Genomic DNA, 25,742 nt, shown 5'->3' on the forward strand with positions numbered 1-25,742 from the left:
CAGCCGCAATGCTCACACGACAGTATGTTTATTTATTTATTTATTAATGTATGTTTCTAGACTGCCCCTACTGAAACTGTCATCTCGGGGCGGTTTGCAACACAACATGGCTTGTGAAATGGGGGGCAGTCATTTCCCCCACACCTTCCCCAGGCTGGAGGTTGGGTTGGGCTCTCCGCTGTCCTCCCCGTCCTTTCCTTTGCATTTGCTGCCTGGTCTTCTCTTCTCTTACCCGGTTCCTTCAAGGTCTCCCACCCCTTTCCCTGTTTTTGCCCACTTTCCTTCCCACTCCTGGAGCGCCTCTTGCCCTGAACAAAAGCGGGCAGAGCTTGTCCCACTGATCTAACCCAGAAATGGTCGCCATCTGAAAAAAAACCCCAACAACCCTTGAAAATCGTCTTATACAACTGCCTTGGCAAGCCCTCCCGTGTCCCAACAAACATTAAGCTGTGCTCGCCGTTTGTCTCAGGAATCCTGTATTAATAAACATGAAGACGAGCACTCCTTACCTCCCACACTCAGTGACAGAGGAAAACAAAGGCCAGCTGTAGTCCTCAATGGATCCTTGTTCCTCCCATAAAGGACTAATTACATTTTATTTCAAGCCTACACATGGAAAACTTTAGCCATGCCGTCTTGTCGATTGCAGCTTCTGGTATTTCAGCTGACGTCCTGCAATGTTCCCTCCCCGATTGACATGTTCGTGGCTTCAGATACAGCCAAGATTTGTTTAAAAAACAAAAAAACAAAAAAACTTGGGGCAGAACGGCAAACATCCAGGAACATTTCTTCGTGCGGAAATGCTGCTCAAGAAGAACAGCTTTCTCAGTGATGGCTGCATATGGAAGAGCAGGAAATCAAAACCCAGCTGGCCAGATTAGAAGCCGCCGCTCTTAACCACTACACCAAGCTGGCTGTGTCCCGGCTCATAATACCAGGGGTAGTCAAACTGTGGCCCTCCAGATGTCGATGGACTAGGAGCTCATGAGAATTGTAGTCCATGGACATCTTGAGGGTCGCAGTTTGAGTACCCCTGCATATTACTGTCTTGCTGTGCCCAACATATTTATATATGTATTTCTGCATATACAGATATGGGCATATACAAATACAGATATACACACACACAACTTTGACAACCGATGCTTCCTCTGGCCTCTGCCAAAGCAGGCGTACGCCACAGTAAATATGGCCATCCTTAAGGTGCTGCAAGAGGCTTTCGGGAGAGGGGGGTTTGACTACTTCTACAAACAGGACTAACACTAGTAGCTGTAGCGCAGTTTATTGTTTGACAAAAAAAAAAGAGAGTCCTTCTCTCAAACTAGCCAAATGGAGAGTTTTCGCCTAGTTTTGCACTCTGAATACTTACAAAGACAACGAAACAGAAAACCCAGGAGAGATCACTTCCTCCTTTCATCCCAAGGCCAGAGAACAACTCCCCAGAGGCACACTGTGACCTCTTAATGACCCGAGATAATCAGCAGGCCCATGGAGCCAAAACCCGCTGGAGTTCTCGCTCAGGTTATGTCTCTATTGCAAAATCGTTAGCTGCCTGGGGGCTGCCAGCAAAAAAAAAAAAGAAAAGAAAAGGAAGCATAAATAAAATGTAGAGGGTTGGTGGTAGTGGCTTGTTATCACGTGGTAAGGAAAACAAAGAAGAACCCTGGGATAATGGCCGTGTTGGAACCATGAAATCTGCTCCAGGTAAACCGATTTGTTTGAAAAACCTGTACAATCCAGAGGGAGTGAAGGAGAAAGGCTACAACTGCAGCAGGGAGGGGGGGATACAGTAGACGGAATGAGCAGGAGCGGAAACAGGACCTGAAGTTCACACATCTTACTGAACAAATCATATTGGTAAGAGGTTCGAGGATCATGGGTGCAAAATAAATAGGTTTGCCAGCAGGCTCTTGCCCACTTTTGCAGCAGAGGAAAAGGGGGCGGGGGGAATGACATCAGAGATGGTGATGTCAATTCTGGGCACTGCAAAATGCTCTAGGAATTTGCTCATAGTCTATGGTCTGGACCATAGTGATTGGGGAAATTCCTAGAACAGCACAAGGCACTCCCCCTCCATACCTCCCCCTCTACAAAACTCCCTGGTATATGCCTGACAATCCTCTCTACAGCTCCATCACCAACATCAGGGCATCAAGAACCATTAAAAATGGCTGAGTCTCAAACAAGTTTCAGATGGAGCCATATGGGATGCTAATCATGCGTAATGTAATGTTAAAACTGCCTTCCATGAATCTTTACAAAGTTTAGCTGCCACCAACTCACAGGGGTTCCCATTCGCAGGAGGGTACATGTGAAGATTTATGTCCACGTGGATCTTGAATTTTACATAAAACATGCAACCAATGTGCATCCTCCTTGGGAGATATGCAGTGTTATTTAAGCCTACCACCGCAAAGAAAAGCACAAACAGAAGTCTTTCTATGGGTCTAGACCAGGCTTTCTCAACCAAGGTTTCGTGAAACCCTGAGGTTTCTTGATGGCCCTGGAAGGATTTCCCGAATGAATGGATGTTAATTCATTTTAAATATATTTTTTTTAATTGTTAAAGATTTATCGGGTACAATGACCACATATGGTCATGTCAACCTGCCTCTCCCTTTCCAAAATTGCCAATGATGGGCCTGGAGAGGGTGGGAAGGGGAGGGGCCCTGGGTGGGCGTGTCCACAGCTATGCCTCCCAACCATATTCTGAATAATTGTGCCACTTCTGGGGTTTCTCAAAGCCTGGAGAATGTTTCAAAGGTTTCTCAATGGTAAAAAGGTTGAGAAAGGCTGGCCTACAGTGACGCGAGTTGGATCACGCAGAACCAGGCCGCGTTTACCCGCTGCATCTAGAGTCAGGCCTTCCCTTCCCCAACAAGAGGAGGCTGGATTAGACAAACGTAGGGTTCATGCGGCAGGCGGCCAAGCAGCCTTACTTTGCGGTGGTCTCCTCGTCGTACTTTGTCTTCAGGTCAAACAGTTCCGTCCGCGTCTTCTCCAAGGCTGAGGGGGCAGAAGCAAAAAGAGACATTATGGATGGGCAAGAAATGGTGCCATGTGCCGGGGTGGGGGAATAAGTGCCGCTTGGGTAACAGCGAACTATAAACTGTTCTCTGTCTGAAAACTCATCTCGCATGAAACTTTCTCCCCGACCAAAGAAAATCACATTGAAGAAAAAACAACAACTCTTAAAAGCTTTTCCAAATTCTTTCTTTAAATAAAAGAGAGAGAGAGAGAGAGAGAGAGAACTGTGGCCCTGTCTTTCACAAGCAGTGAAAGTTTCCAGAGACAGCCCCGGCTCAATCTCACTGAGCACACTATATTCTGTTTATAGATCTGCTCTGTGACGTAAACTGCTGATGCCAGGTCCACGAACCTGGTTCGGCTTCAGAGGGGAAAGCAGCCAGGCTGGCTGCAGCCTGGCTAGCCAAGCATGAGCAGGTATGATAACAGAGAAAACAGATCAGGTGATAGGAAGGGACTGTTAGCAGCAGGGGGGTGCAGAATCCTGCCACTGCTACTGCCCACTCTGCCTGGGGCAGGGAATGCAACACAGATCCCTGACAACATTTTCGCCAGAGGACTGATCTCCGTGGTCTGCAGATCAGTTGTGCCGAAATGTGTCTTCCGATTTCGCTGTCTAGCATTCTCTGCAGCAAAACTGGGCATCGGAACCACTGGGAACCACATAAGGATTTGCCAACCGGTTTCTGTCCAGATTCTATTGCTAACCATGGTGACTGTTCACTGGAAACAACCTTGGTGCTGGTGGAATGACTGAAGCACAGAGAAGGGTAACCAAGAATGAGGCAGGGGAGGGCAGGCTGGAAGTGAAGGCATGCTGCCTATCTCTTTATCTTGGTTAATCTGGTATCCATGACAAGCCAGAAGTATTATGGAGGTTCAATCCCCCACCACCGAAAAAAGCCCCAAGTCCAAATCACCGGAAGAGAAAACTTGCAAACCTGATTGTAGAGTTTGCACTTTGTGTTCGGCTTCCTCCAGTTTTGAGGCTGTCGATATCTGTGTCTCTTGCAACATTCTGGGAAAAGGAAGAAAAGTGAGTCTGTCAAAAAGGCAACTTAAACACCTCTTGTAAGATGTGTGAATGCCATTTCGTATGGTTGCAAACAAAGTACGGTTGCAAACATTTGCCACTACAGCTGGGCACCTGGGTGGCTACGTGCGTTAAGGACACGTCATGTCAGACTAGGGATGTGCGTAGGAGGCCAGCACCGCCTTGGGCTTCGGTAATCGCCAAGATGGCCGAGCCGAAGCGCACATCCCTATGACTGTTACTTAGGAAGCCACATAAAACTAAGAGCAGGAAAGGCAGAAAACCAGCAAGCCCCAAGTCACTGTGGCCAAAAAGAATATCCACCGCTGGCATGTCAGAACATCGCCTTTCTTCCCTAGCAGGAGCAACTACAGATGCTCTGAGGCAGAGCATGTGCTGTGCACATGGAAGGCACAAAGACGAATCCTTAGAATTTCCAGATAAAGTCTAGTAGAGTTTATAAATTATATTTATTGTTTTTACTCGCTTCTTTCAATCGTCCGCTTTTCTCACTGACAGTCAAGATAGATTACGAGATTAGGAAATAATGCAGTTTTGATTCCCGAAGGCCTGGAGAGCGGCTGTCACGCCGAACAGAAAGTGCCGGGTTTGATGGACCAGTGGTAGAGCTGCAGCAGCTTTGTATGGCCATCAGAAAGAATTTACGGCTAGGCTTTGCCTCCGATTAGTCAGAAGGCCCACAGCTCAGTGGTTAAATACACAGAATCATAGAATCCTAGGGTTGGGAGGGGCCACACAGGCCATCTAGTCCAACCTCCTGCTCAATGCAGGATCATAGAATCATAGAGTTGGAAGGGCCAGGTAGGCCATCTAGTCCAATTCCCTGCTCAATGTAGGATCAGCCTAAAGCATCCAGGATAAGTCTCTTTCCAGCTGCTGCTTAAAGACTGCCAGTGAGGGGGAGCTCACCACCCCCTTAGGCAGCCTATTCCACAGCTGAACTACTCTGACTGTGAACATTTTTTCCCTGTTATCTAGCCAATAGCTTTCTACATGTAATTTAAACCCATTACTGCCGGTCCTCTCCTCTGCTGCCAACAGGAACCTTTCCTTGCCCTCCTCCAAGTGACAACCTTTCAAAGACATCAAGACAGCCATCTTGTCCCTTCTCAACCTCTTCTTCTCCAGGCTGAACATTCCAGGTCCCTCAGCCTTTCCTCAGAGAGCTTGGTCCCCAGGCCCAGGATCATCCTTGTCGTTCTCCTCTGCACCCTCTCCATTTTGTCCACATCCTCGCATGCAGAAGGTCCCAGGTTCAGACCCTGGTACCCCTACAGTTCCAAGACCTCAGGTGCTGGACAACATCTGGAAAATACTCTTCAACCCCCAATAATGCATGATGCTGTCATTATGAAGCACTCTCAGCCCGACCATTAAACTTCCAGAGGAGCTCAAAAACAGACCTCCAAATCATTGACCTGCTAACTTGAGAGGCTAGCGAGAAGGACTCGATAGTTCTGGGGAAGGGCCTGCACGACCTATGAGAGCAGGGGTGGCTTTTGCTGCACAGGATAGGAACGATCGCTCACCCAATCTGAGCCTGACCATTTTATACAGCTGGTGGGGCCATACATGCCAGCCACAGCCGACCGATTTATAGGCGTCACGCACAGAAAAGATCCGGGCCATGAATGCCCGATGAAGACTGACAGCTGAGGAGACACGATGCTTCCTCAACACAGCTCTTGGAAACAAGGTAACCCCATGTCACTCGCCATCTCTCTCCACGGTCACCTTAAGGACAAATGGCACATGACTAGCGCAGTGCGCAAAAATATATATATTTAGCAATGCTGAAGTTCAGACTGCGGGATCCTCACTGGGTTCCCAGTTTCTTTCTGAGCACAATTACAAGGTGTTCCCTTTTAAAAAGGGTTTGAGGCCGAGCGTATCCAATCTGCTTTAATATGAACTTGCTCAAATGCTTAGGTCCAGAGGACCTTTTGAGGCAAGGAGAGTGGCAACCAGGTACAGGGTGTTTTTGGCCAGGTGTGGAGCCAGATGTCTTTGGAACCATTTCCTCTTTCGTTGCTGGAACCTGCCTACCAGGCAAAGACTCCCCCCACCCCCGCAATTTGGGTGGCTTTGCTTAGCCTTCTCCCCCTCCCAACTACTGCCGTGTTAAGAATCTAACTTTTAAAAGCAAATCCAGTTGTCCCTTTTTTGACTAGCTGTAAATTCTTGTTTGGCACTTTCGTGGCTTATTATCTACCCCGACAGATGCTAACGACTAGCAACATTTGTGGCAGGGAATGAGTTTTTGCAAGCCGCTGCTCGCTTCTTTGGTTGCTGGCGAAATTCTGACCTGCTCACCAGAGAAAGGCTATCTGATGCGTTTAGGGCCTTCGCAAAATGGAAACGGAGAACTTTCTTTCTCAGCGCTTAGAATCTGACCAAGCTGCCTCATTCCAAGTCTGACCACTGGTCCATGCAGGTCAGCGCTGTCACCTCCAACTGGCAGAGGCTCTTCGGAAGAACCCTAAAAGGTCCTCCCCCAACACCTGCTACCTGAGACCCTCTGAAGTGGAGACATCAGGGACTGCACCTGAGCTCTCCTGCAAGCAAAAACCTGTGCTCCGATACAAAGCTGGCGGACCAAACGGCGACACCGGGCCGTCTACAGCTCAGTATTGCCTGCTCTGACTGGCAGCAGCTCTCCGGGGCCTAAAGCGGAGAGAGGCCTCCACCAAGCCTGTCTGAGGCACAGCTTCTCCCTCAAAGCTAGCTTCCCATGAATGTGTGACGTCGCTCTTGGGGCCATTCCTCTGCCTAACTCGGTATCCTTCACTCTGCACGACAGCGGCTCTCTAGGGTCCCTGCCACGAAATGGTCCTTCCTCACACCTGCTACCTGTTTTAACTGGAAATGCCAGGAACTGAACCTCAACCTTCTGCACGCTAGGCCGGCGCTTTACCACCGAGCAGTCCTTTCCTTGTAGCCATGGGGTTAAAAAGACAATTGGCAAAGGGGAGGGGGGAGGGAGAGGAGAAAGGGCATATTGTCACTCCACAGACGGCCGAGGCCAAACTACCACTCGAAAGCCATCTTAGCTGTCCCCCCATCCAAACGGTGCGCGCTCATGCACTAACCTTTCTTTCTCTGCAAAGTCATTTTGCAACTTCTGTTCCTTTTCAAGAGCTATGTTCTCGGCTTGGTTCTTCAGGGTCTGCTCATATTCCCGGATTTTCTCTTTAAGTGCTTTTATCGTCACCTCTGCGGGGGGGGGGGGACGAGAGAGAGAGAGAGAGAGAGAAAGGAAGCCAACAGGAAGGGAGGAAATTGAGTGGTAAACAACTCCACGTGGCCACAGAGTACATGGCTTTCTTTCGCCCGGGGGAGGCTGCAGCTTGCTTTAAACTTTAGCTCTTCAACCTTGACACAAAATCAATGGCTACAAGTCCCTTTGGAGACCTTTTACTCCCTAAATGTTAAATTGAACTTTAAATGTTTAAGGTTGAGGAGGATCAATGGAATATGCCGGGAAGCACAACTAAGGTCTCCCTTGCCCGGCTGCGGAACCAAAAACGTAACCTGCAAAATACCTCGCCACCTTGATCGCCAGTCCTAAATTAAGCTCTGCTTTAAAATCCTTTAAAACGGTAACTTGTGTGTGTGTGTGTATGTGTGTGTGAGTGTGGGGGGTGCCTGGCAAACAGGGCGAGGTGCATAGTTGCTCACCATCCACAAGGACAGGTGGCCAAGTCAGCACCTTCTTCGTTGTGCGCCTGTCAGGTAAAAGCAGGTGATAAAGCGTTCCTTTGTGCCACTCCTTTTCTGCGGTGGAACCCATTTCACAGAGCTCCCTTGTCACACCTGCTGTGTTAATTTTTTCCCCACCATCTGATCGCTTTTATTCTATAATTCACCAATTCATTTAAATCTTTTGTACACGACCTTTCTCCCCAACGGGGACCCGAAGCGGCTTACGCTGCTCTCCTCCTTTTGATCCTCACAACAACCCTGTGAGGCAGGTTGGGTGGAGAGAGCTTGACCGGCTTGAGGTCACCCAGCAAGCTGAGTGGCCACGAGATTCGAATCCAGATGTCTCAGATCTTAGTCTGACACCAACCGCTCCACCACATTGGCTCTCAGCTCTCCTGCCTTTGTAGTCCTTGAAATGTCTGAACTGAATTATATTCGGGTTTAATTAATTTGGACTGGACTGGGGAGGGAGACTCCTCGAATTCAGAGTCGGCGATACAGAAAATTCCATGAGCCAAAACATGGACCGGGGCGATCAAAAGAATTAACAGTCACCGGCTACCTTTTCTGTGCTGAATCTTGCAGGGCCGAAGGGAAAACTCTGCTCTATCTGTAATGCCCAGAACGGGATATTTTCAGGGCAACCACAGGTCTTGTGTAACGGCCAATCGGTTTTACAGCAAATGGGAGTTTTGTTTCCTGATGTAGGAAACATGCTTGGCTGCAAAGGCCAACAGACACGCACGAACCTGGAGCGTTTTGAACGATGCGCGCTTCCTTCTCCGGATAATGGCATTTCCATGTACAATGGCCACCTTTAACAGCGTGCCCATTACCTGAAATAACTAACCTACATTACTCCAATATCTGCACTCTGCCCTAGGGATAAACAAACTGTAACTACAGAGAATGCCGCAGATAGTTAAGTAATAGCAAGGTATTAATCTGGAGAGAAAGTGGCACGTTGCAAAGCGTGTGCTCCAAACGGCACACGCGGCGCAAGTGGGGGCCAAGGTGGGCTCAAATATTTGTCCAAACGTTAGCATGGCTTTAATGCAGGTGTAGTCAAACTGCGGCCCTCCAGATGTCCATGGACTACAATTCCCAGGAGCCCCTGCCAGCAAATGCTGGCAGGGGCTCCTGGGAATTGTAGTCCATGGACATCTGGAGGGCCGCAGTTTGACTACCCCTGCTTTAATGCATTACACCGAAAAAAACGGTTGTCAGCTGATTCGCCCAAGGTGAGGGAGGGAAAACGAATGACTTAATCGAGGTGGATGGGATGCCTTTACATAATGGCCATCCAATAGCTTTTAAATCTGAGAGTATTATCAATATGCAGTGCTGTTTAGAGACCCAGCTGGGTGTAGTGGTTAAGAGCGGTGGCCTCTAATCTGGAGAACTGGGTTTGATTCCCCACTTCTCCCTCCACAGGCAGGCAGCTGGGTGACCTTGGGTCAGTCACAGCTCTCTCAGAGCTCCCTCAGCCTCACCTACCTTCCCGGGAGGTCTGTTGTGGGGAGAAGAAGGGAAGGCGATTCTAAGCTGCTTTGAGACTCTTTCGGGCAGTGAAAAGTGGGGTACAAAAAACTCAGCCTTCTTTCTAAACGTAGGACTTAAAACGGTGGGTTATTTGTGGGAGGGCCAATTTTATTAGTGCTATAAGATAGCACGTGTCCTGATGTGGCTGGCCCAGGCTAGCTTGAGCTCGCCAAATCTTGGAAGCTAGGCTGGGTCGGTCCCAGGTGGTACTTGGATGGGAGACCGAGGAAATCCAGAGTTGCTAGGCAACGGCAGGCAATGGCAAACCACCTGTGTTCCTCTCTTGCCTTAAAAACCCTAAGGAGTTGGCTGTGACTCGACAGCGCTTTCCCTCCATCAAGACAGTGTGTGAATGTGAGAGAGAGGGGAAAAAAGGTGTGCATGCACAAACAACACGCTCCCATGCGGCTCGTGCAACTTGGCATCCTGCTAGTCACAGCTGGACTACTCTCTGCAAGCAGGTTCCCCAGGAAACATCCTCATGATCAGCTCTTGACTTTTCCTCGACAGCACGGGTAGTCAACCTGTGGTCCTCCAGATGTCCATGGACTACAATTCCCATGAGCCCCTGCCAGCATTTGCTGGCAGGAGCTCATGGGAATTGGAGTCCATGGACATCTGGAGGACCACAGGTTGACTACCCCTGCTTTACAGGATATATCATAACAGTTTCTTTATATGGGAAGAAGTACAGGGATAGAGCTTGAAGAGAACACAGGGATGGGGGGGGCGGAGAGGTGTGTGAACATCAACCAAAACTCCCATGAACCTTGGCCATTAAGAATCGAGCCAGTGCCTGTGTGCACAACCATGCTCCAGGACCGGTTTCTCTTGGATGGCAGAAATAACGTCAAGAACTGGCTTTGGGAATGGTACCCATCCATGGCTTTTGTACCCCTTTTGACTGAAGCATAACTTTTTTCTCTTCAATTTAAATGTTCCTGAAGCAAAACTCACAGGTAACACGTAAGACCAGCAGAGTGTCTCCCCCTTACCTTGATTTTTCACTTCTGCAAACTCTTTGTTGTATTCCTCGAGGGTTTCCCTAAGCTTCTGGTTCTCTGTTTCAATATCATGCATGCGCTGGACTTTCAGCTGGAGCTGCTGCCCCAGATCTAGAGCTGGAACGGGATCTAAAACGATAGAAAGGGGACAATGCGATTGGATTCCACGTTGGCTCGTGGCTGAAGTCAAAACGATCGGGCATCAAACGAGCTGTTGTCCCTATGGCGGAACATTTACATTAACTTGGCATCTGGCATGAATTCATTATAGTTACACAGCACTCATGGGGAACAGGGGCTGCCAGGGAATCAAATGTGCAGGTAGAGAGAGACGGATATAACCAGAGATGGAAAGGAGAAGGAGAAGAAACATTAGACAACTTCATGTAGGGTACAGAGGAGAGCGATGAAGATGATCTGGGGCCAAGGGACCAAGCCCTATGAAGATAGGTTGAGGGACTTGGGAATGTTCAGCCTGGAGAAAAGGAGGTTGAGAGGGGACATGATAGCCCTCTTTAAGTATTTGAAAGGTTGTCACTTGGAGGAGGGCAGGATGCTGTTCCCATTGGCTGCAGAGGAGAGGACATGCAGTAATGGGTTTAAATTACAAGTACAATGATATAGGCTAGATATCAGGAAAAACATTTTCACACTCAGAGTAGTTCAGCAGTGGAATAAGCTGCCTAAGGAGGTGGTGAGCTCCCCCTCGCTGGCAGTCTTCAAGCAAAGGTTGGATACACACTTTTCTTGGATGCTTTAGAATGCTTTGGGCTGATCCTGCGTGGAGCAGGATCTTGGACTAGATGGCCTGTATGGCCCCTTCCAACTCGATGATTTTATGAAGTTCCCATCATGGGCCACCAGTGGCGGTGTGGTCGGTGGACTGCAGAGCAGAATGCAGGACAGCTCACCATCTTGGAGGCAAGCCATGAAAATGCGCGACGCTGCTTTACGGAGAATTGGGCGACTGTGCCGTTGAGCTCAGAACCATCTCCGCCGACTGGCAAATGGTTGAGCTTTCAGAGAGGAAAAAGTCATCCCCAACACCATTGGTTACCTGAAATCAAGGGTCCCCATTATAGTGTCCATGGAAACCATGATATCAATAGACCCGTTTTTTAGTACCCACCAAGTGTCTTCAAAAAGTGGGTGGGGCTCTTTCTCAGCGGGGCTTCTGATTGGCATTGGAGGCCTGATTGACTGCCGATTCAAACAATATCGTGGCAGTGGCTAACGCAGTGTTGATTTTATTTCCTCTCCTTCCTCTTTCCCTGGACACTCTAAAAACTCCTGCTCTTTTGCCCTGCACTTGGGTGTCATCGGTTTTATGGCCACGCCCACTGCCCTGTGCCAGAATTCCAAAGGTGTCCACAGGCTCCAAAAGGTGGGGGATGCCTGCCTTAAATCTTAAAACAGGAGATGCCAGGGAGACACAAGGATTCTGCCATGTACTCTTGTGCCATGGGAAGGACTGGCAAATGGCAAAGACCGGGCAGATGGCTTCTGACCGGGCCAAGGTGCCACTTCCCATACGAACCAAGCTCATGTCACTAGCTCTCAACATATGGGCTCCTTGAAACAGTTGTGGCGGGGCAATTTTCGAACCTTTCACTGTCATCTTCAGCCAACAGGGGCCTCGAAAACCCCATGAGGGGTTGTCATAATTTGACTGTGAAGACAGCATCAAAAAAAGGGAGAGGGGGGAGAGAACAAGAGAAAAGGATGGTGTGTGTGTGTGTGTGTGTGTGTGTGAAGCAGACCTGCATCTGCCTGGCAACCCAGCAGCTAGCGGTATAAAAGGAAGCCATTTCGCTTTTGAGCTGCCCTGAAGCCATTAAACTTTTATACTCCGTAATAAGCCGTATTTCTGTTTAAGGATGAACAGCCATTTTATTTAGAAGCAGCAATCCTCTTTTACCGCACAGGCACCTTCACACAGGCTGTTCTGTCGTTCTGTCAAATATAACTGAAGCCACCGTGGTCTTCAGGTAAAAACTAAGAGCTCCAAAATGAGAGCATTATAGAGAGGCGTCATTGCACACCAGTGGGTTATGATGGAGGGGGTTAAATATTACACTGGGGGGGGGGGCACCAGGTTTGCATGCAGAACTGCAGCCAACCCAGGTAAACACCCTGGGATGAAAAAGAGTGAGCTTTTACACCCTGCTTTTTGCTACCCAAAGGAGGCTTACAATCACCTCCCCTTCCTCTCCCCACAACGGACACCCTGTGAGGGAGGTGAGGCCACAGAAGCTCTGATAGGACTGCTATGTGAAAACAGCTTCTAACAGAACTGTAACTAACCCAGGGTCACCCAGATGGCTACAGGTGGAGGAGTGGGGAATCGAATCCACCTTGCCAGTTTAGAGGCTACCACTCTTAACCATTTGAGCCGGCTTGGTGTAGTGGTTAGGAGTGCAGACTTCTAATCTGGCGAGCTGGGTTTGATTCCCCACTCCCCCACATGCAGCCAGCTGGGTGGCCTTGGGCTCGCCACGGCACTGATAAAGCTGTTCTGACCGAGCAGGGATATCAGGGTTCACTCGGCCTCACCTCCCTCACAGGGAGTCTGTCGTGGGGAGAGGAAAGGGTAGGTGAATGTAAGCTGCTTTGAGACCCCTTTGGGTAGAGAAAAGCGGTACATAAGAACCAACTCTTCTTCTTCTTCAGTAATATCAGGGCTCTCTCAGCCTCACCTCCCTCACAGGGTGTCTGTTGTGGGGAGAGGAAAGGGAAGGTGAATGTAAGCCATTTCGGGTAGAGAGAAGCGGCATATAAGAACCAACTCTTCTTCTTCTTCAGTAATATCAGGATTCTCTCAGCCTCACCTCCCTCACAGGGTGTCTGTTGTGGGGAGAGGAAAGGGAAGGTGAATGTAAGCCATTTCGGGTAGAGAGAAGCGGCATATAAGAACAAACTCTTCTTCTTCTTTAGTAATATCAGGGCTCTCTCAGCCTCATCTCCCTCACAGGGTGTCTGTTGTGGGGAGAGGAAAGGGAAGGCGAATTTAAGCCACTTTGAGGCTCCTTCTGGTGGAGAAAAGCGGCATATATGAACCAACTCTTCTTCTTCTACACCACACTAGCTTCCCAGGCCTGCACATAAGTTTCCCGGCGCATTCCCACGTGCATGCTGAAAACGGCATGCACGAAGGGGTCCTGCACAAGCCGGCCGTGGAGCACCTGCCACGTGAGGGCCGCACAAGCCCAACCGGGAAGTGGCGGCTGGATCATGCGCTGAGCCAGCCAGAGCAGGAGAATCCTGGAGCCCAGGAAGCCTCATAAAAGACAATTGCATACACGGCTGCCATGGGCGCCAGCAGCACTTGTGAAATGGCTGCAAAGATTTAGTCTCCCGCCGAGGAATGTTAAACACGCCAATCTCCGAGGATCAACAACGGTACATATTAGGGAGCTCGCTTAATTTGCAGCCGCCACAATCATTAATTTTGCGGACCACCCTCAGCTCGCCGGGAACGCATAATAATGCCATTGTGCCTCTCTCCCGGCGCATGGAGAGCGAGCTCAGGCACTTTGCAACGTGTCGGTCCAGTGCCAGAGTTTACAGAAGAGCGGAGCTGGGTTATGTTCAGGAGAGAGGTGCCGGGTGTGCTGCGTTGTGTTAGTTCGCTCGCCGAAGGCTTCCTGGCTTGCTATCTCCGTACGGCGAGGGGGGGGGGGGGAGACGACGGCTTCTCTTCTGCCCTCCTGGCCACATGCATACTTTATGACTACATCGTTTTCTCATTTCTTGTTTTTAGGCTAGAGGGTTTTTAAAAAATATATTATTAGCCCTGTTAAAATATTCATTTCATGATATGCCTTTAAAAAAAAAATCTTATTTAACGCGGCGGAGACTTCCGAGCAATTATCGAGGTGTAACTTCGATGGCAACTCCAGGAGGCGGAGCTGCCTTCGGGACTTGGGGTTGTTGCCTGGACAGGCGGCATGGACCTGGTTGGCTACAATGGGCCACGTTGACCTCTGTTAGCGTGGGGCCGGGGGAAGAAGATATGGCCTGGATGTTCTCCTACCCTGGTGTTCCCTTGTGACCTATTTCTCACGGTGCAGTCCTGGCCTTTGGTGTCCCCAGTTTGGTATCATGGGCACCATGGCATCTGCCAATTGTTTTTAGAAGTGGGGGAAGGGAGGTGGGTCATGTAGGGCTTTTGACAAGCAAGGCACCGGATTGACTACTGGCGATTTTATTGGCTGTGCAGAATTTTGTTTAATGTTGCTTTAGCGGCGACTGCCACCACAGCACAAGGAACTGCACTGCGCAACTGAAGCTCAGCTGTGGCCATCTTTTTGTGGATGGATCCACCCCCTGTGGCAGCCATTTTGTCAGAATTCCAGATCTACCCACACCTGCCTTAGAAGCACAGCCATTACTACTAAGTGGCACAGACAGGGAGGTGTTAAGTTGTGGCTGTGGTATTGAGAATCAAACATTCCTGCTCCTCTCAAATGGATCTGGAGATGCTAGGGCATGTGGGATCTAGCAGAGCAAGGTCCTGTAGCGACCTCTGCCACCATGGGCGGTCGTACCTTTTAAACATTCAGGCTAGGGGGAGTGGGCAATGATTCAACATCAGGGCACTTCCTTTGCATCTCCTGTGCAAGGATTTTCAGCTGCGGGTGCTGGGAAAGACCCCTTCACTGGCTGAGGCCTTGTAGAGCCACAGCTGGCCACAAGGGAAAATACTAAGCTAGATGAACCAATGGTCTCCCTCGGGATAAAAGGCAGTTTCTTGTTTAGAGGTGCCGTGACTCAGTGGGTAGAGCACTTGTGTGGCTTACAGAAGCTCCCAGATTCAGTCCCCGGTGTGTCGAACTCAAGGGTCTTGGGTAGCAGGAACTGAAAAAGGTGAGCACAGAAAACAGTGCTTGCGTGTCTCCTGAGATCAATGAAGAAGGTGGAGGTTACAGTGGTCCTGGTTTGCTCAATACAGATTCTCTGTCTTGCAAGGTGAGGCTTGGATGAAGCTGGGTCCATAATGTCAGATAAGTCCCCCAAGGCTGGAAAAGCCGCTATAGCCGGGGCATCAGAAGAGAGGCAATTAAAGATTCTGTCTTTTGGATGAAGTCGCTTTTGCCAGTCAAGGGCTTCTGCCAGTCTCAGCATCTGTCCTCTGCAGAAACAGAAATCTTCACTGGCTGACGCTGGAGTCAGACTGCCTACTGTTTGGTCAAGTGACGGGTCCACGGCACTTTCGGAACTGCAGCGCGAAGCTGTGGAAACCTACTCCTGCAATTCATGGTATGGGGATGGAAACTCAACCACTGGGGAAGGGGCTTCCAAGCATCCTCTTGTATCAGGCTTGTGTTCCTCCGGTATTCACAGATGATGATTTGCCTGTCTATTTCGATGGTGTGTTGACATGTAATGCAAATGTTGGGGCATCGTCGCTGGTCGCCAACACAAAGGTGGTCCCGATTCTGGGGGCATCTGCTATTGGAGCACATGACGAGCTGAGCGGGAATCCCACACGTGTGCCAGCTCTGAAAGGAGCAGAGCACCCCGGCCCCTTTCTGTGTTTTTAAGGTAGAGAGAAAATGCCCACGGCCAGGTTGCGTAGGCACAGTCCCAATGTGGGTCTGCGCGAGAAGACGGAAGACGAATGCAGATTAACCTCCCCCCTCCCCCTCTGCTCAACGTCTACATTATAAAATGAATAATGACTAAACCTTTAGTCAATAAATTCCCAAATCCCTGGGAAGCATTATATCGTAAATGAAAACGTTGGCGCTCATAATTATTCATCAGGATATGTATATTTAATTTAGCTCTATTAAAGGTTAATGTCAGAGAAGCAACACAGTCGCAGAATCAAGTCTGAACAGAATGTTAAAACCGTCTCCTCGCATTAGACTCCAAACTTTGTTTAAGCCGAGATGAATGATTAAAACGCCGGCAGCCTTTGAGTATTGTTTTGGGATATGTTAAAAAGGCCAGGGATGGAACATCTTTCTCCAGTTTAATTTTTATGGCTTCCGTTAAAGAAAGAGGGGGGGGGGGGAAACTAATCACCTCGTGACAATTACAACAACCGGGGCCGGATTCGGCTTACGCGGAAGCCCAACCAGACGGGACCTCTCAAACCTCAAACTGCACCTTCTGCTTTATAAAGAACCCATTAATAAGGACTAATAATTATTTCCACCCATTCCGAGTATTATTCTGAATGCTTCGTTTCACAAAAGCTCTGGTTGACCCAGAAACAAGGTGATTTCTCTCGAGTGCTTAACACAGAAATAAAAATCTACGAACCGCTCCCCCCCCCATATGCTAGAGTTTAATAAACTCTTTTTTTTAATTAAAGAAGGATAAAATGTGAAGTTTAAAAGCTGCTTCAAGCGGAACATCTCAGAATCCCAAGACTCTTCCCATCAGCAGACATTGAAGACTTGTCATCCCAGACAAAGGTATAGATGGTTCAAAAGTTGCAAGAGAAATGACTATTTACAGAACCCAATTGCTAAGCGTGCAAGATTGGGGGGGGGCAACATGATTTGGGGGGAAAGGATGAAGAGAAAGCAGAGGAACAAGGAGTAATTTTTGTGGCACTTCAGATGCGGCCACCTTGGTCCAAATTTCCACAGACACTCTGTGCTTCCAACATCTGCCATGCAGGTATTCCATAGACCTGTCTCGCAAGGCAATTATGTATCTGGAAGATCACTGCTGTACAGTCCCTCTGAGATTAGTATCATTATAGGTTTAAAGAATTATTCTAAAAACGACTAGTCTTAATAGCATTCAGCTGTTCAAGTGGGTGGCACACATGCCAATCAGAAAGCAGCAAAATCAATAAGACAAGTGCAACTCCTTGCAAATTTGCTTGACTATGATAGCCTCATTTCTCTTTTATATAGTTATATTAACTGAATTAAAATTGCCGCTGCTCCATGCCTTTTTGATCTTCTCCATCATGGGTGGTGGAGGAATTCTCTGACACCCATTCCTTTGCAGTGCATGCCCTTGCTGTGGTGACCAATCCTATATTGTTGAGGGCAACATAAAAATGGATCCAAGACCGCACCTGGAGCACTGTGTGCAGTTCAGGAGGCCTCACTTTAAAAAGGGCATGGTCAAAATCGAAAGAGTGCAGACGAGGATGAACCAGGGCCTGGGGACCAAACCCTAGGATGAAAAGCTGAGGGACTTGGGAATGTGCAGCCTGGAGAAGATGAGGTTGAGAAGGGAACATGATTGATCTCTTTAAGTATTTGAAAGGCTGTCACTTGGAGGAGGGCAGGGAAGGGTTCTTGTTGGCAGCAGAGGAGAGGACCCAAAGTACTGGGTTTAAACTACATGTAGAATGGTACCCGCTATATATCAGGGGGGGGGGAGAATTCACAGAGTAGTGGAATTCGCTACCTAAGGAAGTGGTGAGCTCCCCCTCATGGCGGTCTTCAAGCAACAGCTGGATAGAGATTTATCATGGATGTTCTAGGCCAAGGGTAGTCAAACTGCGGCCCTCCAGATGTCCACGGACTACAATTCCCATGAGCCCCTGCCAGCATTCACTGGCAGGGGCTCATGGGAATTGTAGTCCATGGACATCTGGAGGGCCACAGTTTGACTACCCCTGCTCTAGGCTGATCCTGTATTGAGCAGGGGGTTCGACTTGATGGCCTCTATGGACCCTTCCAACTCTTATGATTCAAGTATGCCCTGAGATTCCCCAATACATCCCTTGATGCAGTTGACTAACCTGGGGGAACCCCAGAAACATCTCCATTGTCTAGTAGAGGCTATTAGGGCAAAGAGCAGGGAAAAATCTCCAAGAGTAACATTAACCTGGCTAATCCTGCCATTGTGAGGATACCATATCCTTCTTCTGAAATGTATTTTTGAAGAAGAAGAAGAAGAAGAAGAAGAAGAAGAAGAAGAAGAAGAAGAAGAAGAAGAAGAAGAAGAAGAAGAAGAAGAAGAAGAAGAAGAAGAAGAAGAAGAGTTGGTTCTTCTATGCCGCTTTTCTCTACCCGGAGGCTCAAAGCGGCTTACAGTCGCCTTCCCTTTCCTCTCCCCACATCAGACACCCTGACCAATTTTGCTGTTAAAACACACACACACACTCACACACACTTTTTGGAATGCAAGAATGAAGTCTGTTACCAAATTTTATTGGATGGGTGCACATCACCTTGTGGCCCCAGGATCCTAAGCGTGAGAAGCCCCATTTTAGATTAGATACAACACCGGTTTGCCAAGAGAGGGAGATGATATCGGACAATCAGCAAAGAGAATGGATTTTTGAGAGAAGTCTCCACCCTCGATGCTCAGCTCACGAGAATACAAAGAGCACTTAAAATGTCTCTCCTCCCCTCCCACGCCCAGCATTGTTTGGTGAAATGCTCCATGAGCCCCTCGTGAGCTTCCCTTCCACAATGACATCAAGCGCCCGCATAGATTACTTTGTGCTGGGGCACTCTAGGCTAATGTAATCATATGATTACATAATTAACCCAGCTGTCTCATTAAGAAAATCAACTGGAATTCAGGGCATAATTAGTCATACAGCAATTAGCATGCTGATGAGCCAAATGATGAAAATCCCCCCTAGATGAAGGGGACGCGGGGACCACCCATGGCATCTCCAAAAGGAGCGGGAGCCCATCGCAACGAAAAAGGGGTGTGTGTGGGGAGGGGAGAAGACGTGTATAAATATCATTTCGGGAATATATTAAAATCCAAGGAAGAAGGAGGGGGGGGATCTTGTGCGATAATCCTGCCGCGGATCTCATTAACGCCCTAAAAAGGCTCCCTCTCAAGGAAAACTCACAAGGAGTAGACCAAGCCCAGAATTCACAACTAGTAGACCAAACCCAGATGGTTGGACTGCCAAATTTGGGTTGGAATATTCTGGGAGACAGGAAGGGAAAGTTGTAAGAAGCAAGAAAAGGGCAGGAAGGAAGCCATGAGCTACTAAAGGTACTTGGACCTAAGATGGCCCCCCATGGCTTTCCCGCAAACTCCAAAGGGACCTAGGATGCCCAAGGCATGCTGCTGCCAATCTCACAGGACTGTTCATTCAGCTCTCCCTGTACAATCCTGAATGGGCGTTAAGATCAAGCCAGCAAAATTTCCTTAGGCGCGCTGGAGATCAGACTGACTTCAACCAGAGCCAAAGAAGGTCAGAGCCCTGGGGGACTTTGAAGGGTTCCGTGGGGCTTGTGAAACAGAGCTCTTGCAACAGGCCTATAACACCACTGAGTTGAGCAGGTCTCCCTAACAAAGCACATCATTTTGGGCTGATCAGACGCCTCCCCCCGCTCCTTTCTTGCCACTGAAATCTAGAATAGGCAATTGTGGATCAAACTGTTTCTCGATGTTTTAGACCTTTATTTATGTATTTATATATTGTTATTCCTTTCCATGTTTTCAATATGATGCCCCCATCCTACCCTGAGTCCAAAGCGAAAGGGCGGGTAACAAATACAATTATTAATAATAATCATGTTCAGCTGAAGTCAAACATCCTTGCTTATTTCAGGTTACCAAACACTAATGGTGCCACACATTAGAGGTGCTAGCCTCCAAGTGGGATCTGGGGATCCCCTGGAAGGTTGGGTTACAGTGTTCGGGTGGGAGGTAAAGGTAAAGGTATCCCCTGTGCAAGCAAAGAGTCATGTCTGGCCCTTGGGGTGACACCCTCCAGTGTTTTCATGGCAGATTCAATACGGGGTGGTTTGCCAGTGCCTTCCCCAGTCATTACCGTTTACCCCCCAGCAAGCTGGGTACTCATTTTACCAACTTCAGGAGGATGGAAGGCTGAGCTAACCTTGAGCCGGCTGCTGGGATCGAACTCCCAGCCTCATGGGCAGACAGCTTCAGACTGCATATCTGCTGCCTTACCACTCTGCGCCACAAGAGGCTCTTGGGGTGGGAGACCCAGGCTTAAATCTCCCCTCTGCCATGGAAACTTGCTGGGCAGCCTTGGGCCAGTCACACATAGTCAGTCTAACCTACCTCGCAGGGTTGTTGTGAGAATATAATGGAGAGGAGCAGGATGCCACTTTGGAGGAAAGTGATTAAGTGAATAAAATGAAATGTCACCTGCCAGCTCAAGCACTGATCAGGAAGAGGCTGCTGCAGAAAGCCCCCCACCCACCCCCCGCTCAAGAATTTCAAGAACACAAAACGTATAAGAGGGGTGAGAAGGAAACGCAGGCGGCTTAACAAACAGAGCAGCCTTCCCCGGGCCTTAGCCGGAAGCCAGCGCTGCTGCCCTGGCCTTGGCAGGGCTGCTGCTTCCGACTGGGCTGTGACTCTGCAGCGGCTGAGAGGAATTCTGGAAAAGGAGAACTCCAAACCACACGGAGTTACAAAGTGCTCCCCAAACTGCACCGAAGGGATCCTGGCCCAGAGCTCTGCCAAAGCACAGAAGGAAAAAGAGAGCTGGAAACAATGGAATGGAGCTTATTCGACAAGATCGGGGGCGCTGATCCGGAGGCGTTTCAAAGCCTCCCTCTGCAGATCTTCTGCATCAAAGCCCAGCAGCTGTACAAGGGTGGTGGTGGGGGGGAGGAATGACCATTTGCACTAAAAACAGGGGCCTCAGCTGAACTGTGGGCCTGAATGGCTTGCCCCTGATGTGCACCCAGGACCAGGGTGACTTGGATGCCCTGTCCCCAACAGCTGCCTGAAATTACAACCAGGGGCTGAGTGGAATGCGCCCAGGATGGAACAAGGCTGGGTATTCTATTTATCTTGCTAATACACCCGTTTGCCAAACAGTAATTCGTTTTTCAGTGGCGGGGGGGGGGGATTGGGACAGGATGCGAAAACAAAAGAACTTCCTTCCCTTTCCCCCTCGCCTCCCCCCCACCCCCCACCCCCCACCCAATGGGAACCCAGACAACAGCCAGACAGCCAGTTATGGAACGCAGGCAGAACCACCGAGGCAATTAATATTTTATGTCCCTGGTAATGTGCTTCCTTGGGTCTAAAAATAATCCATACGGAGAGGCTGCTTGCCCAAAACCAGGTCTCGAGCAAAGCGCCGGGTTACCTGATTCCAAGAAAACTTCGACGCAGAAGCATCAGCACAGAAATAGGAAGGAGGCGTTAGAGCCCACGGGCAAGTCCTTTAAAAATGCATCACTTTCTTCTCAAGACCACAGCCCACTGTTCTCGCCATGGCAAAGCAAAGGGAGTCCTTTTAGCATGTCTGCCTCCTTCATTCTGAGCAATGGACAAGGCAGGCAAAAGCCACCAGATACCTTCTCCCAAATCCAAGCAAGCGGTTCGGAACATCAGCTTCCCTGTAGCCCCTGGAAGGTGCAGGTAGGCTCAGTTGCTCAGGTCTAGTGGGGAATTCCCTGCTGACAACCTCGATCTCTTAGCCTTTGAGGGAGGCTAAAAACGGCCTCCAAAGTGACACTCTAGGAATTTCCCTTCATCTCCATAGCCTTGGACCATAAAGAGGACATTCCTAGAACATCAACAGGAAATGACATCACATCATCCCTGAATTCTACCCTCCCTGGCCGCTGAAAATGCATTTCAGACAAAATAATAATAATAATTCCTATCATTGTATTGCAGCTTCTGAATATTCATATGCCTTCCGGGATCATCACTTCATTAATTATTCCCCAGCAAATGAATAAGGCAGCATTGCCTAGAGCAGGGGTAGTCAACCTGTGGTCCTCCAGATGTTCATGGACTACAATTCCCATGAGCCCCTGCCAGCATTTGCAGAAAGGAACGGAGAAGGGAGGGGAAGCAGAAAGAAAGTCATCGCCTGGTTGAAATGCAATTCACTTGTTTTGTGGACAGAGTGTTCTGTTTATACAGAAATTCAAAGACAGTTACAGAGTGAGCCCTAAAATTCAGAGATGGGAAAGGTGGCGACGAGAGACAGGGCATTTTCTGTGGTGGCAATTAGCCTTTGGACACCCAATCCCCCCCCCCCCCCAAATTAACCCACCTGATTGCCAGCTCTGGGCTGGGAAAGTTCTGCAGATTTGGGGGCGGGCCAGGGGAGGGTGGGTTGGGGTGGAGGCTATAACGCCACAGAGACCAACTCCCAAAGCTGCTATTTTCTCCAGGGGAACTGATCCCAATCGTCTGGAGATCAGCTGTAATGCCAGGAGATCTCCAGGTGCAACCTGGAGGCTGGAACCCAAACAGTTCACAGGGGGCAGAGGTTTCCACCCAGTCAATGCAAGACTTGGGCTACCCCTTGCTGGGGCTGGGATGGCCGCTGCATGGGGGGGGGGTGTCTCACAAATCACCCCCCCACACACACACACACTTTCTGCATTAAGCTTTAATAGCCCGTCTATGCTGTTTGGATTATCAGCCATGGCACCACAAGGTCTTGGGCTGCTCTCCCATTTTATACTCCTTTCGAAAACATTTCTCCGGTATGTATGCAAAGCCTGAATTTTCAGTCACATTCTCAGGGTGATATTTGTTTTATTATTATGTGTTAAAAGATTAACTGTCCCCACCCCCCCACCCCCGCCGCCCTCCTCGGCAATAGTTAAAAGCCCGAAGACAGATGGGATACAGAACTGGATCTGCTTTTGATTTTCGGAGACGTCCTTCGCATCCCTGCTGAGGCCTTTGTGCTACCTTCCATCATCACTTCACTTGCTAAAAACACATCTCTTTCAACATGTGAGCTGGGTGGCAAGTGGAATACATTCTGCCATCCCCCAAAGAAAATTAGCCACTCATTTCTGACTCCAGACGCAGGGGTAGTCAAACTGCGGCCCTCCAGATGTCCATGGACTACAATTCCCAGGAGCCCCTGCCAGCGAACGCTGGCAGGGGCTCCTGGGAATTGTAGTCCATGGACATCTGGAGGGCCGCAGTTTGACTACCCCTGCTCCGGAGTCTCGATTGTTTGGCATGGAGAACAGAGCCCTGCCAGGATATAAAACCGCTGCAGCCACCAGGCAGCAGTCTCCCATAATCCCCCATTCTTTTCCAGGCAAATATCTAAACCCCAGTTTTCTATATCGAGCCACCTCCCTAAACAGCTTGGGATTCAAGTCCACAGCAGCTCGTATAATGTAATGGAATCATAGAATCACAGAGCTGGAAGAGGCCATACAGGCCATCTAGTCCAACCCTGTGCTCAATGCAGGATCAGCCTAAAACATCCAGGATAAGTATCTGTCCAGCCACTGCTTGAAGAACGCCTCCTTAGGCAGCCTATTCCACTACTGAACTACTCTGGCTGTGAAAGAAATTCCCCTGATAGCTAGTTGGTAGCTTTATACATGTAGTTTAAACCCATTTCTGTGGGTCCTATGCTCTGCTGCCAACAGGAACCGCTCTCTGCCCTCCTCTAAGTAACAACCTTTCAAATACTTTAAGAGAGTCATCCTGTCCCCTCTCAGCTGCCTCTTCTCCAGACTGAACATCCCTATGTCCCTCAGCCTTTCCTCATAGGGCTCGGTCCCCAGGCCCCGGATCCTTGAAATTGATATCCAGCTGAAATAATACTCCCAGAATATTGATATTTGGGGCTATTTTTCCAGCTTGGATGAGTCGAATGCTTATTCTTAAGTGGAATCTTTACCTTTGGTTCAGCCCACAACAGTTTTCAAATCTTAGTCCTTTCCCCAAGCCTTCCACTAACTGACTTGTGTGGGAATTGGTTCCCGGTAATACTCCACTTGCATCCCCCTTTGAGTGGAATTTGCACTGGGATTGTGCGCCCTGGTCTCCTCCACCTTTCAACTGTCTAGCTGCACACTGAGATTCCTTGGAGGAGGGAGGGAGGGAGGGAAGGAGAGAGAGAGGGAGGGAGAAAGAAAGAAAGAAAGAAAGAAAGAAAGAAAGAAAGAAAGAAAGAAAGAAAGAAAGAAAGAAAGAAAGAAAGAAAGAAAGAAAGAAAGAAAGAAAGGGAGAGGGAGAGGGAGAGAGAGAGAGAGAGAGGAAGGAAGGAAGGAAGGAAGGAAGGAAGGAAGGAAGGAAGGAAGGAAGGAAGGAAGGAAGGAAGGAAGGAAGGAGAAGGAAGGAAGGGAACAAGGGAACAAGGGAGGGGAAAGAGTGATGAAAATGGAAGGGAAGGGAAGGAAGGAAGGAAGGAAGGAAGGAAGGAAGGAAGGAAGGAAGGAAGGGAGGGGAAGGGAGGGAGGGAGGGAGGGAGGGAGGGAGGGAGGGAGGGAGGAAGGAAGGAAGGAAGGAAGGAAGGAAAGAAGGAAAGAAGGAAAGAAGGAAAGAAGGAAAGAAGGAAAGAAGGAAAGAAGGAAGGAAGGAAGGAAGAGAGAGAGAGAGAGAGAGAGAGAGAGAGAGAGAGAGAAAGAAAGAAAGAAAGAAAGAAAGAAAGAAAGAAAGAAAGAAAGAAAGAAAGAAAGAAAGAAAGAAAGAAAGAAAGAAAGAAAGAACGAACGAACTACACTTTATAAATTAGTAAGCCATTTAGTTATAAATACATTTTGTAACTGGCAGTTTTGGGAGCTCTGTTTAGATGAGGTGGGAGGAGAGAAACCTTAAATTCAGCACAATCCATTATCCTTCCATTATACAGAACATAAAAGCGATGATGTTTCAGCAGGGATAAATATTGTAAACAGGCAAGATTAAAATGGGTGTCCTATTTACACACTATTACCGAAGACAGGACCAGACACGTTCCTTTAAGAAGCAGGGAGTTAAGGCAGGAGGAGCAATTATGACGCTGCCATCTTTGACGCCCCATAGAAAATTGCCCCTCTCTAAGTCCCACCAGGGAGGAAGTATCCTCAACAGGCAGCCCCCAATGCATCACGTCGATGGCTTTGTCAGTGAAGAGCAGCCGATGAACATCGGACACAATACATGCGTGGAACCAAAAACCCAGGTAAATATTGGGGAGGCGTATTGGAAGGGCCCTCGGGGAAGGGTGGCACAGAAATGTGAAATAAATATCGGCTGCAACAGGTGGAAATATGAGGCCAAGAGCACCTACGTGCCTGAGGTCACAGCATTAGGCCTGTTTCTGGACAGGAGCCAACTAGCTGCATCTACGCCCACAAGTGGATTGCGCTATGCGTAAGACACCAGAGACGCATCAGCCCAGAGACACCAGTCTCCAGGTAGGACTTGGATTTCTCCTGGAATACAACCAATCTCTTTTTTTTTCCCCCATGTTTGTAATTTTGTTTTCTGCATAACATGTCTGGGTTTTTTTTTTGTACTCTTTCTAATCATTGTAATCTTGGTCCTATTGCATTGCTTACGAAAGCTCTCGCGTTCCTTTATAACGCTGTTTTACAACATGTAGCCTGTTAGTGAGAAAAGGTTATAAATAAAGTGAATGAATGAATCAAAAGAAATAAAAGCCAGCCTGGTGATGACTGAGAATCTGGCAAAGGAGTTAACCTTCGGCTGGTTAGTTGGTGTGATTCCTGATCACGCCTGTGCCAAAGCGCTGGGAGGAAACAGATGTGTAGCTACCAGTTACT

General features: G+C 48.8%; 1 protein-coding gene across 11 annotated transcripts in view; it reads right to left on the reverse strand.

The window, feature by feature from the left end:
- CUX1 (cut like homeobox 1) overlaps positions 1 to 25,742 on the reverse strand; it is a 282,235-nt gene that overhangs the window by 114,800 nt on the left and 141,693 nt on the right. For all 11 annotated transcript variants that reach the window (XM_077311545.1, XM_077311544.1, XM_077311542.1 and 8 more), the window contains exons 5-8: positions 10,321 to 10,458; positions 7,171 to 7,294; positions 3,969 to 4,045; positions 2,940 to 3,006 (exon numbers count right to left, since the gene is read on the reverse strand). In XM_077311545.1, the coding sequence (XP_077167660.1) occupies positions 2,940 to 3,006; positions 3,969 to 4,045; positions 7,171 to 7,294; positions 10,321 to 10,458 (406 nt within the window). The remainder of the gene's footprint in view (positions 1 to 2,939; positions 3,007 to 3,968; positions 4,046 to 7,170; positions 7,295 to 10,320; positions 10,459 to 25,742) is intronic.

The sequence above is a fragment of the Paroedura picta genome, chromosome 15, assembly GCF_049243985.1.
Source record: "Paroedura picta isolate Pp20150507F chromosome 15, Ppicta_v3.0, whole genome shotgun sequence".
NCBI classification, from domain to species: domain Eukaryota; kingdom Metazoa; phylum Chordata; class Lepidosauria; order Squamata; family Gekkonidae; genus Paroedura; species Paroedura picta.